The sequence below is a fragment of the Schistocerca nitens genome, unplaced genomic scaffold, assembly GCF_023898315.1.
Source record: "Schistocerca nitens isolate TAMUIC-IGC-003100 unplaced genomic scaffold, iqSchNite1.1 HiC_scaffold_380, whole genome shotgun sequence".
Classification (NCBI taxonomy): domain Eukaryota; kingdom Metazoa; phylum Arthropoda; class Insecta; order Orthoptera; family Acrididae; genus Schistocerca; species Schistocerca nitens.
The window spans coordinates 896,699-911,887 of NW_026045914.1; the positions used below are offsets into that span (position 1 = coordinate 896,699).

Consider the following 15,189-nt stretch of genomic DNA (forward strand, 5'->3'; position numbering starts at 1 on the left):
TTTTTCCTTTCTACCATATTTCGTTTCCTTTGACGTAACGAACGGAAAGTAACCGGGGGAGGGTGGGGGGCGGGGTAGGGGACTCGTAGCAGCAATATTGCTGGTCTACAATTTAAGTATTACAAATAATAAAAGCCGATTTGTACTGATGATAGATGTACAAGAAATACAGATGACGATGTCGCGACTGTTGGTGAGGTGTAGCTGTTGCGTCTGTCGAGCAGGCGAAGGATATTTGTGCATGCCCGTCACCTCGGTACACTTAAGGAGTGGAGGGATAAGTAACAATACTGATTAGACAAAGTGTCTACTTCGTGCGTATTGAAGTGGTGTGGAGGGAAGTGAGTGTGCAGTAGGTCGAAGATTTAAGTGAGAAGTTCTGGCCTGTGGTAATAGTATTTGTGGGATAATGACACCTTGATGTAAGTAGAGGAGACTGTTGTTAATAGGATAGTTGTAGTTTTGGGTAGGAAAGGCAGATCCTGGTAGAGGTCCATTGGGGTAATAAGTAGAGTGGGAGGGACCCAGGGTTCGAAATCATTGAAGAGACAACAGGGATTTTGTAATCAGGATTAGGAGGGCTAAGGATTTATCGATCTAGGAGGGGAAAGAGTTTAATGTGACTTTTATAGTTGTGGAAAATGGTGGAATGATGTAAGCCCACGTGAGGCCGATTAGCAGTTTCAGCCTATTGTGAACTTCCTTTGGATAGTTATTAAGTGGGACCACCAGATTATTTTTTATACGGGACCTGATCCAAAATATTTTAATGAAGCCTCTACTTACGTTAGTGTTCTCAGCCGATATCCTACTGTCTTATTGTGCACGCCTTGTCATCCAGAGATCTTATGCAAAGTTCTTCATTAAAATGCACGGGCAATACTTACACATGCCACGCTAGGAAAGTTCTCCTTTCTTACGATCAGTATATTATTCATCAGTTTCCCAATCCCACGCTTATTGTATCAAAATCTTTCTGCAACGCCATTATCTTTTCACCAACGGACAAGTGACAAATATACATTTAGTCGACCGATGGGGCTACCATTACTCATCCTTTGGTCTCGCCTGCCTATTGTGTCCAGCAACGCATTGTCACTACGATACTTACTCGTCAATACGCTTACAACATTTAGCTCAGTATTGATTCATGGTGTAATATAAATTACAAAAAGGAAGTATTGGTACATTCCGCAATTTTGATACTCAGATATTTAGTTTCATATGAGCAAATATAATGCAGTAATTCCAACATATCTGATCAAATAAACACATACAATGTAAACGATAAGCACATAAATAGATATATACACAAAATTTATTCATGAAACCTTAATTTTTGTTGGCTATAATGATTGACATTGTCGCAGGAATGAAATAGAATAATCCAAATCCCCCAATTCTGACCAAGGTTTTCCTTCGTCAGGTAATATCGGAAGAACTGAAGCACTCACATTTATTCTCAACTAGGAATCCCTCTTTCCTACTGCTAGCTCGCCTGGTGTTTGAATGATAAGAATCGAGACCCTTAAGCTGGCTCTTAGCTCAAACAGCCCGCTCTGCAGATTGGAGAAAATGAAAAGTAAAACAGAATGCCAACGAAATTCACTGAGGGCTAGAGACTTATACACTGTAAGATATCCTCAACGTACTCACCCTGCACGACGTACATTTAAATGTGTATATGATAAATTGCCCCACATGAACTATGGACCTTGCCATTGGTGGGGAGGCTTGCGGGCCTCAGAGATACAGATGGCCGTACCGTAGGTGCAACCACAACGGAGGGGTATATGTTGAGAGGCCAGACAAACGTGTGGTTCCTGAAGAGGGGCAGCAGCCATTTCAGTAGTTGCAGGGGCAACAGTCTGGATGATTAACTGATCTGGCCTTGTAACACTAACCAAAACGGCCTTGCTGTGCTGGTACTGCGAACGGCTGAAAGCAAGATGAAACTACAGCCATAATTTTTCCCAACGGCATGCAACTTTACTGTATGGTTAAATAATGATGGCGTCCTCTTGGGTAAAATATTCCGGAGGTAAAATAATCCCCCATACGGATCTCCGGGCGGGGACTACTCAAGAGGACGTCGTTATCAGGAGAAAGAAAATTGGCGTTCTACGGATGGGAGCGTGGAAGGTCAGATCCCTTAATCGGGCAGGTAAGTTAGAAAATTTAAAAAGGGAAATGGATAGGTTAAAGTTAGATATAGTGGGAATTAGTGAAGTTCGGTGGCAGGAGGAACAAGACTTTTGGTCAGGTGAATACAGGGTTATAAACAAAAAATCAAATAGGGGTAATGCAGGAGTAGGTTTAATAATGAATGAAAAAATAGGAGTGCGGGTAAGCTACTACAGACAGCATAGTGAACACATTATTGTGACCAAGATAGACACGAAGCCCGTGCCTACTACAGTAGTACAAGTTTATATGCCAACTAGCTCTGCAGATGATGAAGAAATTGATGAAATGTATGATGAGATAAAAGAAATTATTCAGGTAGTGAAGGGAGACGAAAATTTAATAATCATGGGTGAATATGGATTGGGGGTAAGAAATGAAAGAGGAAGCCGTCTGGTAGAATTTTGCACAGAGCATAACTTAATCATATCTAACACTTGGTTCAAGAATCATAAAAGAAGGTTGTATACATGGAAGAATCCTGGAGATACTAGAAGGTATCAGATAGATTATATAATGGTAAGACAGAGATTTAGGAAACAGGTTTTAAATTGTAAGACATTTCCAGGGCCAGATGTGGACTCTGACCACAATCTATTGGTTATGAACTGTAGATTAAAACTGAAGAAACTGCAAAAAGGTGGGAATTTAAAGATATGGGACCTGGATAAACCGACTAAACCAGAGGTTGTACTGAGTTTCAGGGAGAACATAAGGGAACATTTGACAGGAATGGGGGGAAAGAAATACAGTAGAAGAAGAATGGGTAGTTCTGAGGGATGAAGTAGTGAAGGCAGCAGAGGATCAAGTAGATAAAAAAAACGGGGACTAGTAGAAATCCTTGGGTAACAGAAGAAATATTGAATTTAATTGATGAAAGGAGAAAATACAAAAACGCATTAAATGAAGTAGGCAAAAAGGAATACAAACGTCTCAAAAAAGAGATCGACAGGAAGTGCAAAACGGCTAAGCAGGGATGGCTAGAGGACAAATGTAAGGATGTAAGGCTTATCTCACTAGGGGTAAGATAGATACTGCCTACAGGAAAATTAAAGAGAACTTTGGAGAAAAGAGAGCCACTTGTATGAATATCAAGAGCTCAGATGGAAACCCAGTTCTAAGCAAAGAAGGGAAAGCAGAAAGGTGGAAGGAGTGTATAGGGGGTCTATACAAGGGGTATGTACTTGAGGACAACATTATGGAAATGGAAGAGAATGTAGATGAAGATGAAATGGGATATACGATACTGCGTGAAGAGTTTGACAGAACACTGAAAGACCTGAGTCGAAACAAGGCCCCGGGAGTGGACAACATTCCACTGGAACTGCTGACTGCCTTGGGAGAGCCAGTCCTGACAAACCTCTACCATCTGGTGAGCAAGATGTATGAGACAGGCGAAACACACTCAGACTTCAAGAAGCAGGTGTTGACAGATGTGAAAATTACCGAATAATCAGTTTAATAAGTCACAGCTGCAAAATACTAACACGAATTCGTTACAAACTAATGGAAAAACTGGTAGAAGCCTACCTCGGGGAAGATCAGTTTGGTTTCAGTAGAAATGTTGGAACACGTGAGGCAATATTGACCCTACGACCTATCTTAGAAGCTAGATTAAGGAAAGGCAAACCTACGTTTCTATCATTTGTAGTCTTAGAGAAAGCTTTTGACAATGTTGACTGGAATACTCTCTTTCAAATTCTAAAGGTGGCAGTGGTAAAATACAGGGAGCGAAAGGCTATTTACAATTTGTACAGAAACCAGATGGCAGTTATAAGAGTCGAGGGGCATGAAATGGAAGCAGCGGTTGCAAAGGGAGTGAGACAGGGTTGCAGCCTCTCCCCGATGTTATTCAATCTGTATATTGAGCAAGCAGAAAAGGAAACAAAAGAAAAATTGGGAGTAGCTATTAAAATCCGTGGAGAAGAAATAAAAACTTTGAGGTTTCGCCGATGACATTGTAATTCTGTCAGAGACAGCAAAGGACTTGAAAGAGCAGTTGAACGGAATGGACAGTGTCTTGAAAGGAGGATATAAGATGAACATCAACAAAAGCAAAACGAGGATATTGGAATGTAGTCGAATTAAGTCGGGTGATGCTGAGGGAATTAGATTAGCAAATGAGACATTTAAAGTAGTAAAGGAGTTTTGCTATTTGGGAAGCAAAATAACTGATGATGGTCGAAGTAGAGAGGATATAAAATGTAGACTGGCAATGGCAAGGAAAGCGTTTCTGAAGAAGAGAAATTTGTTAACATCGAGTATAGATTTAAGTGTCAGGAAGTCATTTCTGAAAGTATTTGTATGGAGTGTAGCCATGTATGGAAGTGAAACATGGACGATAACTAGTTTGGACAAGAAGAGAATAGAACCTTTCGAAATGTGGTGCTACAGAAGAATGCTGAAGATTAGATGGGTAGATCACATAACTAATGAGGAGGTATTGAATACAATTGGGGAGAAGATGAGTTTGTGGCACAACTTGACAAGAAGCAGGGACCGGGTGGTAGGACATGTTCTGAGGCATCAAGGGATCACAAATTTAGCATTGGGGGGTAGCGTGGAGGGTAAAAATCGTAGAGGGAGACCAAGAGATGAATACACTATGCAGATTTAGAAGGATGTAGGTTGCAGTAAGTACTCGGAGATGAAGAAGTTTGCACAGTATAGAGTAGCATGGAAAGCTGCATCAAACCAGTCTCAGGACTGAAGACCACAACAACAACAACAACATGATAAATTGAAAACAACTGGATCTTTAACGCATCGGAAACATATCCAGTAAAGAAAATTACTAACGAGGAAACGGAAATTGGTACTCTTGCCGCTGTGTTTCGAGATCCTTGTGTTAGTTCGCGTCAAGTCGCAAGGGAATCTGGCATGAGCCAGAGAAGTTTTGTTCGTGTTCTGCATCGCCATAAATATCATCCTTACCATATCAGTCTCCACCAAGAATTAATTGGTACGGATTGTATGCGTCGCATTGAATTCTGCCGATGGGGTCAACTTCAGATTCAGAGTGATGACACATTTATTAATTTGATTTTATTTACTGACGAGGCTATTTTCTCGAACCATGAAAATGTTAATTTGCATAACGTGCATTACTGGGCAACTGAAAATCCATGTTGGTTGCGGCAAGTTGCACACCAGAGACTCTGGTCGTTGAATGTATGATGTGGGATTCTGGAGAACAAATTTATAGACTCCTATTTCGTCGAAGGAAATCTTAATGGTAGGAAGTACACCACATTCCTGCAAGAAACATTATGTCTCTTATTGGAAGAAATACCTTTAGGAACAAGGAACAGAAGGTGGTATTAACACGATAGATGTCCGGCACATATTTTACTGATGGCTAGAAATGAGATTCAGGGACAATATCCAAGTCGTTGAATTGGACGCGGAGGAGATGTGTCGTGGTCGGCTCGTTCGCCTGACTTGACGCCTCTGGATTTTTTCTTGTGGGAATTCGTAAAAGACATTGTTTATAAAAATGTTCCAACTACACCTGAAGATATGTGAGAGTTGTGATCAGGAATACCATTCAATCCATGATAAGGAGATTGCAGCACTACATTGATACCAATGATCATCACTTCGAAACACCTTCTGTAAATGGACCTTCATGCCACCTTTGTGACCTTCGGTGGACTTCAAATACCTTCCTGTTACAAATCACTGGATTCGTCTCGATAGCCGCTATCAGGAAATAAGTACCAAGCTATAGCATCCCATTTAAAAAACACAAAGTTGACCTTCATATCTCTGAAGCGACCCCACCTAGCAACAAAAATCCAATATCATATTATGGTCCCCGTTTTTCCATGCAACTTTTGTCCCACAAAATTTCCAGCTCCTGTCATACTTTCGGAGTTTTTCTTGGTGGCAGTAGTTAGTGACTCACCCTGCATGTGTAGAAGAAGCAATGAGGGAAACAAAAGAAAGCTTCAAGAGTGGGATTAAAATTAAGGGTGAAAGGACAATGATAACATTCGCTGATGGCATTGTTATCCTCAGTGAAAGTGGAGAAGAACTGCAGTATGTGTTGAATGTAATGAGCAGTCCAATGAGTACGAAATATGGATTGAGAGTAAACTGAAGAAAGGCGAAAGTAATAAGGAGTAGCAGAGATGAGAACAGCGAGAAACTTAACTTGAGGATTGGGACCCCGAAGAAGCTGAAGTTACGGAATTCTACTACCTAGGCAGGAAAATAACCTTCGACAGACGGAGTGTGGAGGACATAAAAAGCAGACCAGCACTGGTCAAAAGGACATTCCTAGAAAAGAGTAGTGTGCTAGTATCAAACATACGTTCTTAACTTGAGGACGAAATCTCTGAGATTGTACGCTTGTAGCGCAGCATTGTGTAGTAGTGAGACACGGACTGTGGGAAAACTAGAAGAGAATCGAAGCCTTTGAGATGTGGTGCGACAGACGAATGTTGACAACTGGGTGGACCGATAAGGTAAGGGATGACCTGGTTCTCCGCAGAATCGACGAGAAAAAGGAAAACACTTACAAGGTTACAAGGAGAAGGAACATCTGTTAAGGCATCAGCGGATAACTTCCATGGTAAAAACTGCAGAGGAAGATAGAGATTGGAATACATTCAGCAAATAATGGGAGACGTAGGGTGCAAGTGCTACTCTGAGATGAAGAGGTTGGCGCAGGAGAGGAATGCTTGGCGGACCGCATCAAACCAGTCAGAAGATTCATATGAAACTGAATTAAAAGTAGTTCCCATCTTTCAATACTGTTCAATGTTTTCAGGAGGTTTACATTGCTTTGTAGGCAAATGAGATTCCTTCTGCTTCACTAATAAGATCATAGGAGAAAAAAATTAGTCACCCCAGTGCTCACACACAGATGAATCGTTAAACATTTACGGACGGTGTAGCTATCTGGCAGCATACTCAATTGTGCGCACACTGCCCCTGTGTGAGCATAAGGAAGTAACGATCAGTAAGACATTTACGTTTCAACCGGACACTCTACATAAATATTGGTAAATGTAAGGCCTTGCCCATGGTCATTGGACGTGTGAAGTTACTGAATTTATTGGCGTTTCGCGGCGGACTGTTCAGCTTGTCTACAAGCGATGGTGACCAGGAAACAGACGTCAGAACTGTGGTCGGGAAAAGAACATTAGTGATACCGTGGAAGGATTTCACGGCTGTTGAATAAAAATCGCTTCCAAACCCGACAGGAACAGCTGCAGGCTTTGTATGAAGGACCATCCCCGCCAGTTAGCGAGAGAACATTGCGATGTGAGCTGTATGCAGCGAACATTTAGAGTCAGAGTCTTAAGAGGCTATTTCTCACAAAGGCACATAAGGCTGCGCGTCTGCAGTGGGCTAGACATATAACGTGTACAGTAGGTGACTGGAGGAATGTATGTGATCTGACGAGTCAAATTTTTGCCTGTACTCAAATAGTAGATATCTTAGGTGTTGCGAAACAACTCAAATCACTTATGGGGAGCCGGAACGATCCATCTCCTCCACGCTAATTTTAGCAAATAGAAGGAACATATTTTCTAAAACCATTAAACAAATGGTTCAAATGGCTCCGAGTACTATGGGACTTAACTTCTGAGGTCATCAGTCCCCTATAACTTAGAACTACTTAAACCTAACTAACCTAAGGACATCACACACATCCATTCCCGAGGCAGGATTCGAACCTGCGACCGTAGCGGTCGCGCAGTTCCAGACTGTATCGCCTAGAACGGCTCGGCCATCTCGGCCGGTGTGGGATCCTTACCAGGTAGGATTTACGGAGGACATCAAAAACGTATAAAGGAGGGCAGTTCGTTTCATGCTATCGCGCAGTAGGGGTGAGAGTGTCACTGATATGATACGCGAGTTGGGGTGGCAGTCACTGAAACAAAGGCGGTTTTCTTTGCGGCGAGATCTATTTACTAAATTTCAAACAACAACTTTCTCTTCCGAATGCGAAAATATTTTGTTGACACCCACCTACGTAGGGAGAAATGATCATCATAATAAAATAAGAGAAATCAGAGTTCGAACGGAAAGATTTAGGTGTTCCTTTCTCCCACGCACCATTGGAGTGTGGAATGGTAGAGAAGTAGTATGAAAATGGTTCGATGAACCATCTGCCAGGTACTTAAGTGTGAATTGCAGAGTAATCATGTAGATGTAGACGCACGTCGTCGAGTGCACGGAAAGCCAAGTGGAGCATTTCATCCTCAGTCTGTGGAAGGTCAGGTTCAAGCAACAGATGGGTCAATCATGTTTTGGATGTGCATTTCTTACCATGAATTCGGTTCGCTCTGAGCTGACCACTAACAAGAACCAGCATTATGAATGATCAGGTGTCGCCTTTCAGTTACTGATACCCCTATTTTTCGAAACTATAGCAGCAGGATTCATCCGCGTGGAAAAAAAATTTAACGGTTTTGTGGACACTCGCCGACCCTATTGCATCTCGATTGATCTCCAAAATCACCTGATTGGGACCCGATAGAAAATTTGTGGGACATGTTGGAACAGCTGGTATAACGTCGACATCAGTATCGTAATTTGGCGCAACTGAGAATGGCTTAACCTGGATACAACACACCTGCACAACCTTTTGGTCCCATTTGTTAACCTTATCCGGACGGTTACCAGTTCCAGGGGCGGGCTTACACAGTATCAGCTGATACTTGTAATTACTTGTAATGATTTCTCTAGCTGTGATTAATTTTTTGGCCGGCGATCTCAATTCGCCTGGTATTTGGATACGCAGACTCTGACTCTAAAATGAATCATGACTTGATATTTAGGGACAGAGAATGACACGCATATACCCGCCAGGATAGCCGAGAGCGCTAACGTGTGTAAGTAGGCTGTTCAGGTGTCTTTATTGGTAAAGCCACGTAGCGCTCTGTATGAACTGGCTGTGCTGTGTGCAGTCTGTGGCTGGTTTGCATTGTTGTTGGCTATTGTAGTGTTGGGCAGCTGGATGTTAACAGCGCGTAGCGTTGCGCAGTTGGAGGTGAGCCGCCAGCAGTGGTGGATGTGGGGAGAGAGATGGCGGAATTTTGAGAGCGGACGATCTGGACGTGTGTCCATCAGAAAGAGTAAATTTGTAATATTGGATATCATGGACTGGTATATATACACTCCTGGAAATTGAAATAAGAACACCGTGAATTCATTGTCCCAGGAAGGGGAAACTTTATTGACACATTCCTGGGGTCAGATACATCACATGATCACACTGACAGAACTACAGGCACATAGACACAGGCAACAGAGCATGCACAATGTCGGCACTAGTACAGTGTATATCCACCATTCGCAGCAATGCAGGCTGCTATTCTCCCATGGAGACGATCGTAGAGATGCTGGATGTAGTTCTGTGGAACAGCTTGCCATGCCATTTCCACCTGGCGCCTCAGTTGGAGCAGCGTTCGTGCTGGACGTGCAGACCGCGTGAGACGACGCTTCATCCAGTCCCAAACATGCTCAATGGGGGACAGATCCGGAGATCTTGCTGGCCAGGGTAGTTGACTTACACCTTCTAGAGCACGTTGGGTGGCACGGGATACATGCGGACGTGCATTGTCCTGTTGGAACAGCAAGTTCCCTTGCCGGTCTAGGAATGGTAGAACGATGGGTTCGATGACGGTTTGGATGTACCGTGCACTGTTCAGTGTCCCCTCGACGATCACCAGTGGTGTACGGCCAGTGTAGGAGATCGCTCCCCACACCATGATGCCGGGTGTTGGCCCTGTGTGCCTCGGTCGTATGGAGTCCTGATTGTGGCGCTCACCTGCACGGCGCCAAACACGCATACGACCATCATTGGCACCAAGGCAGAAGCGACTCTCCTCGCTGAAGACGACACGTCTCCATTCGTCCCTCCATTCACGCCTGTCGCGACACCACTGGAGGCGGGCTGCACGATGTTGGGGCGTGAGCGGAAGACGGCCTAACGGTGTGCGGGACCGTAGCCCAGCTTCATGGAGACGGTTGCGAATGGTCCTCGCCGATACCCCAGGAGCAACAGTGTCCCTAATTTGCTGGGAAGTGGCGGTGCGGTCCCCTACGGCACTGCGTAGGATCCTACGGTCTTGGCGTGCATCCGTGCGTCACTGTGGTCCGGTCCCAGGTCGACGGGCACGTGCACCTTCCGCCGACCACTGGCGACAACATCGATGTACTGTGGAGACCTCACGCCCCACGTGTTGAGCAATTCGGCGGTACGTCCACCCGGCCTCCCGCATGCCCACTATACGCCCTCGCTCAAAGTCCGTCAACTGCACATACGGTTCACGTCCACGCTGTCGCGGCATGCTACCAGTGTTAAAGACTGCGATGGAGCTCCGTATGCCACGGCAAACTGGCTGACACTGACGGCGGCGGTGCACAAATGCTGCGCAGCTAGCGCCATTCGACGGCCAGCACCGCGGTTCCTGGTGTGTCCGCTGTGCCGTGCGTGTGATCATTGCTTGTACAGCCCTCTCGCAGTGTCCGGAGCAAGTATGGTGGGTCTGACACACCGGTGTCAATGTGTTCTTTTTTCCATTTCCAGGAGTGTTTATTGAGTTTTGAACACTATTAAGGTAAATACATTGTTTGTTCTCTATCAAAATCTTTCATTTGCTAACTATGCCTATCAGTAGTTAGTGCCTTCAGTAGTTTGAATCTTTCATTTAGCTGGCATTAGTGGCGCTCGCTGTATTGCAGTAGTTCGAGTAGTGAAGATTTTTGTCAGGTAAGTGATTCATGAAAGGTATAGGTTAATGTTAGTCAGCGCCATTCTTTTGTAGGGATTTTTGAAAGTCAGATTGCGTCAGATTGCGCTAAAAAATATTGTGTGTCAGTTTAAGCACAGTCGTGTATAATTTTTCTAAGGGTACTTTTCACGCGCTGCTTCCTGGACGCGGGGAGACGCGCCGGCCCCGGATCGAATCCGCCCGGCGGATTAACGACGACGGCCGGTGTGCCGGCCAGCGTGGATGTGGTTTTTAGCGGTTTTCCACATCCTACTAGGCGAATACCGAACTGGTCCCCACGTCCCGCCTCAGTTACACGACTCGCAGACATCTGAAACTCATTCACACTATTTCACGATTTACACTAGACGCAGACAGCTGGGGTACACTGCTTCCGTCCTGGGGGGTATGGGGTGGCGGCAGGAAGGGCATCCGGCCACCCATTAAAATTAACCATGCCAATTCCGTACTTAACCCTACCGACTCTGCGCACTATGTGGGATAGAGGCGGTAGCAGAAGAAAGAAAGAAAGAAAAGAAAGAACGACACGCATATAAGAAGAAAGAAAAGCCTCCTTCCATTCCTATAGGATGTTGTTGTGGTCTTCAGTCCTGAGACTGGTTTGATTCAGCTCTCCATGCTACTCTATCCTGTGCAAGCTTCTTCATCTCCCAGTACCTACTGCAACCTGTGACTCAAAAACTCTGAGCTCTATGAATGACTGGATTTTAAATAAACTTTTCTAATCATTTGGCCAGGGTATGAAACACAAACAAAAAACGAAACAAATGTCTTGGTCAAAGGGGTTGAGCACAGAGGAGGAGCTAGAATGGGGCGTAAGATATGCAAAGCTTTACATACCTTACCCACATGCCTCATCCACACCTTGTGTGAATCAAAATCATTTATCATCTGATCAAGTAATCTGCCGTCATTTATCAATGTACATGCTGTCCAGAATCATCCCACCCCGAATTGTCGAATGCAGCTGCTATAAACGTCTGATCTACGATGACTATATACCCACGAGTGTAATAACCACCCAAGAAGACCACACTGCATCCCAACCCGCAATGCCGACTATTATTTGACATCTGAAACCCACCCTACCCCACCCACTCATATCAAAGCGAGAGAAAGCCACCTCGCAACAAAACTTAATTGATAATCCTCAGACAGTACCATGTTCTTTCTTCTATTATGGAAGTTATCTATTCCTCTACTTGAATACTGCAAATATCATTCAACGAGTCACAGTGGATGCCACACTGCATTCCATCTAAATTCCAAAACCACTGCTAAATCATTTTCTCAAGGATATATTGTAGACTTAGCATATTTCCATCCCACCCTGCGCAGCATGGGCAGTTCTTTACTCTTTACTCCAACCCTTTTAATACCCCCCTAGCCAACACCTTCCTCCAGTTCACATCCCTAAACCGCGCCTTAATAACATCCTAATTGTATTTCCCTCCAGCCGATCCTCTTACCAGCAGTCATCAAAACTGGAACTGATCATCGAGCCTCAACACTATCATCATCAAAATCTGATAGGAGTCATGGACATCACAATCTAAATCAACTTTACCACATAAAGAACACACCTTCTTTAGTAAGTCTGCATTTTGCTCGGCTTTTAATGGTCCGTTTCAACTTGTTCTTCTGTAATAAATGCTTATTGCTCGAGGGAAGCTGCTACAAATGGAACGAAATGGCAATAAAGAAAAACCAAATCTTGAATATACTTGAAGTCCAGAGACGCCTCTTTCTACTGTAGCCAGCCAGCTATGGACATGGCGCTTCTTCTAAGGGCATGACGATAGATGCTCGGTAGTCTAGAAACGTCTGTATGGAGAGAGACATACGCCTATTTCTTGTTTTGCTCACCCGTAAACATGACAACAGTATAAAGCATATGTGTTCAAGGTGAACATGTATCTCACATAATGTAAGGAATGGAAACTGTGACGGACTTGTTCAACACGCGCTACCTCTCTAAGTTTAGAACACTTTATAGTGCCTTAAATATACTTACATTTCAACCAAACTGTTCTTTCTCTTTCAGGATCCTGTTCAAGTTTCGGGTTCGGGGAAGAGCGTAAGTACCAAAACTGGTTTTTACGTTAAAAAGAAATCACGAAGCGGTGTGCATGCATGTCTTGGTCACGTTAACTTTACGTGTACAGCTTTCGGTACACTGTATAGGGTGAGAGCGAACTCCACTGACAGAATGTCACAGATAGAAGTTATGGTTTCTGAAAAGAAGCTCGAAGGTGAAGGGTAAACTGGGCACTGCTGTTGTACCATAAGTGAATACAAGTTTATTTCCGAACAACGGACACCGGACAGCTCAATATCTGCACTGTCGTGTAAATATTTTCAGTGCAAAACGGAGAAAAAGATAAATGAGTGTAAGTGATGAAACTAAATGCTATTACTGTAACCAGCCATCACTCACCATGGAATCTAGTACCAAAATACTCAGAAAACATCCCTGTTCAACCTCCGAAATTTTGACGATGGAGTTAGTGGTCACCTTGCATGCCACCACAGTACTGTATTTTAAACTGTATTTTGCTTTCGAACAGCTCGTCCACGTTAATATTGTGGGGGAGAGAATATCTCTTGTCTATAAATTTCTGCGACCATCCATTTGCAACAAAATGTCTCGGAAGCATTACATTATTTATAAATAAATTGTTTGATGAACGAGACAACCTACGGTAAGTCAGCGATGACTGCTAATTACATCCAGACCAGTGAGGTAGTCGCCTTTGGATTCGAGCTGATGGCGCAGTTGCAGGTCACCTGTGTTCAGTGACGACTGGGTCGACATCACTGTAACTTCTTCACTGTTAAAACTTCGTTGTAGGGTCCATCCATTGATGTGGTATTGTCCAGTTTGCTCTACATCCTCCTTTTCACGCACGTTAGTTCCACGGAATGGTGGAAGAAGTGTAGGGCGACTTAGCTCGCTGGAATGAGTCAGTTTGTAAAACGTCAGGTGGCAGAACAAGGCTCGAGCGAGTATGTGCATTGGCTAAGGTTACTTTAGTTGTTTACGTGGTCCACGGATCGTAACCGCGGTCTATCGCTACGCTGTGGGACGAGTCAGTTTTAAATATGTGGTGCACTTTCACGGGGGAAAATATGGCAACATGCTGACCGTTTACATAATTACTAGTTTCTGCTGTTTCGGACTGTGTGCTGAATCCGAAAATCGCTCTAGTTGCTACAGAGCATTGAGTTCACTGCCGATTTCGGCTTTTTCATTAGGCCATTTCCGAACTCAGCCCCACCTATCACTTCATCCCTTGTTGCTGGAGAACAAAATACAATATCAACATATCCAAAACTTCAAAAGGAGAAATGTCGTGGTGGGTCGAGCTAAATTACTGGTCAATTGCACTTTTCATTAGACATTTGTTTTCAGATACACAAATGACACGAAGACGATTTTGGTTGATGAATTTTTGCTCTGTTAACATCAAAATACAAAATGGTAACCAAGAATCTCAGCCAACATATAAAAGTATGAAACAGTCAACACAGTGATGAAAATACTGTCTTTTTGAGATACTTAATCCAGTCCGTTCAAATGGTTCAAATGGCTCTGAGCACTATGGGACTTAACATCTCTGGTCATCAGTCCCCTAGAACTTAGAACTACTTAAACCTAACTAACCTAAGGACATCACACACATCCATGCCCGAGGCAGGATTCGAACCTGCGACCGTAGCAGTCGCACAATCCAGTCCGTACTTGAACTGACTTAGTGATTCGCCGGAGAGGAATTCTTCCTACCTGTTATGTGATTCTGATCTCATAGATTTATGTATAACTGCACATCCGTAGCAGCGCTGTCGGATGTCTATATTTTACGTAATGTAGCGGGAAAACGGAAAACTTTTTTTTTTTTGCAAATAATTTTATGTGACAGATCATTATGGTGCGTTTATTTGAGAAACACCGTAAAATGAAGTTGTTCACACTAATTACAAGCTAACTACCGATGGCACGAGAGCTAAGTCTACAATATATCCTTGAGAGGCATCAGCTCGAATCCAAAGGCGACTACCTCACAGGTCTGGATGTAATTAGCAGTCATCGCTGACTTACCGTAGGTTGTCTCGTTCATCAAACAATTTATTTATAAATAATGTAGTGCTTCCGAGACATTTTGTTGCAAATGGATGGTCGCAGAAATTACCGAATTACTAGATCGAAATGCGTCCTTTCGGCGACTGGCGTCTGTAAACTGAGCATACAATC

General features: G+C 43.7%; 1 protein-coding gene across 1 annotated transcript in view; it reads left to right on the top strand.

The window, feature by feature from the left end:
* Nucleotides 1–15,189, top strand: part of LOC126230333 (carbonic anhydrase-like) — a 68,001-nt gene that overhangs the window by 13,837 nt on the left and 38,975 nt on the right. Inside the window, exon 3 of the mRNA XM_049942391.1 lies at nucleotides 12,982–13,014. Within this exon, the coding sequence (XP_049798348.1) occupies nucleotides 12,982–13,014 (33 nt within the window). The remainder of the gene's footprint in view (nucleotides 1–12,981; nucleotides 13,015–15,189) is intronic.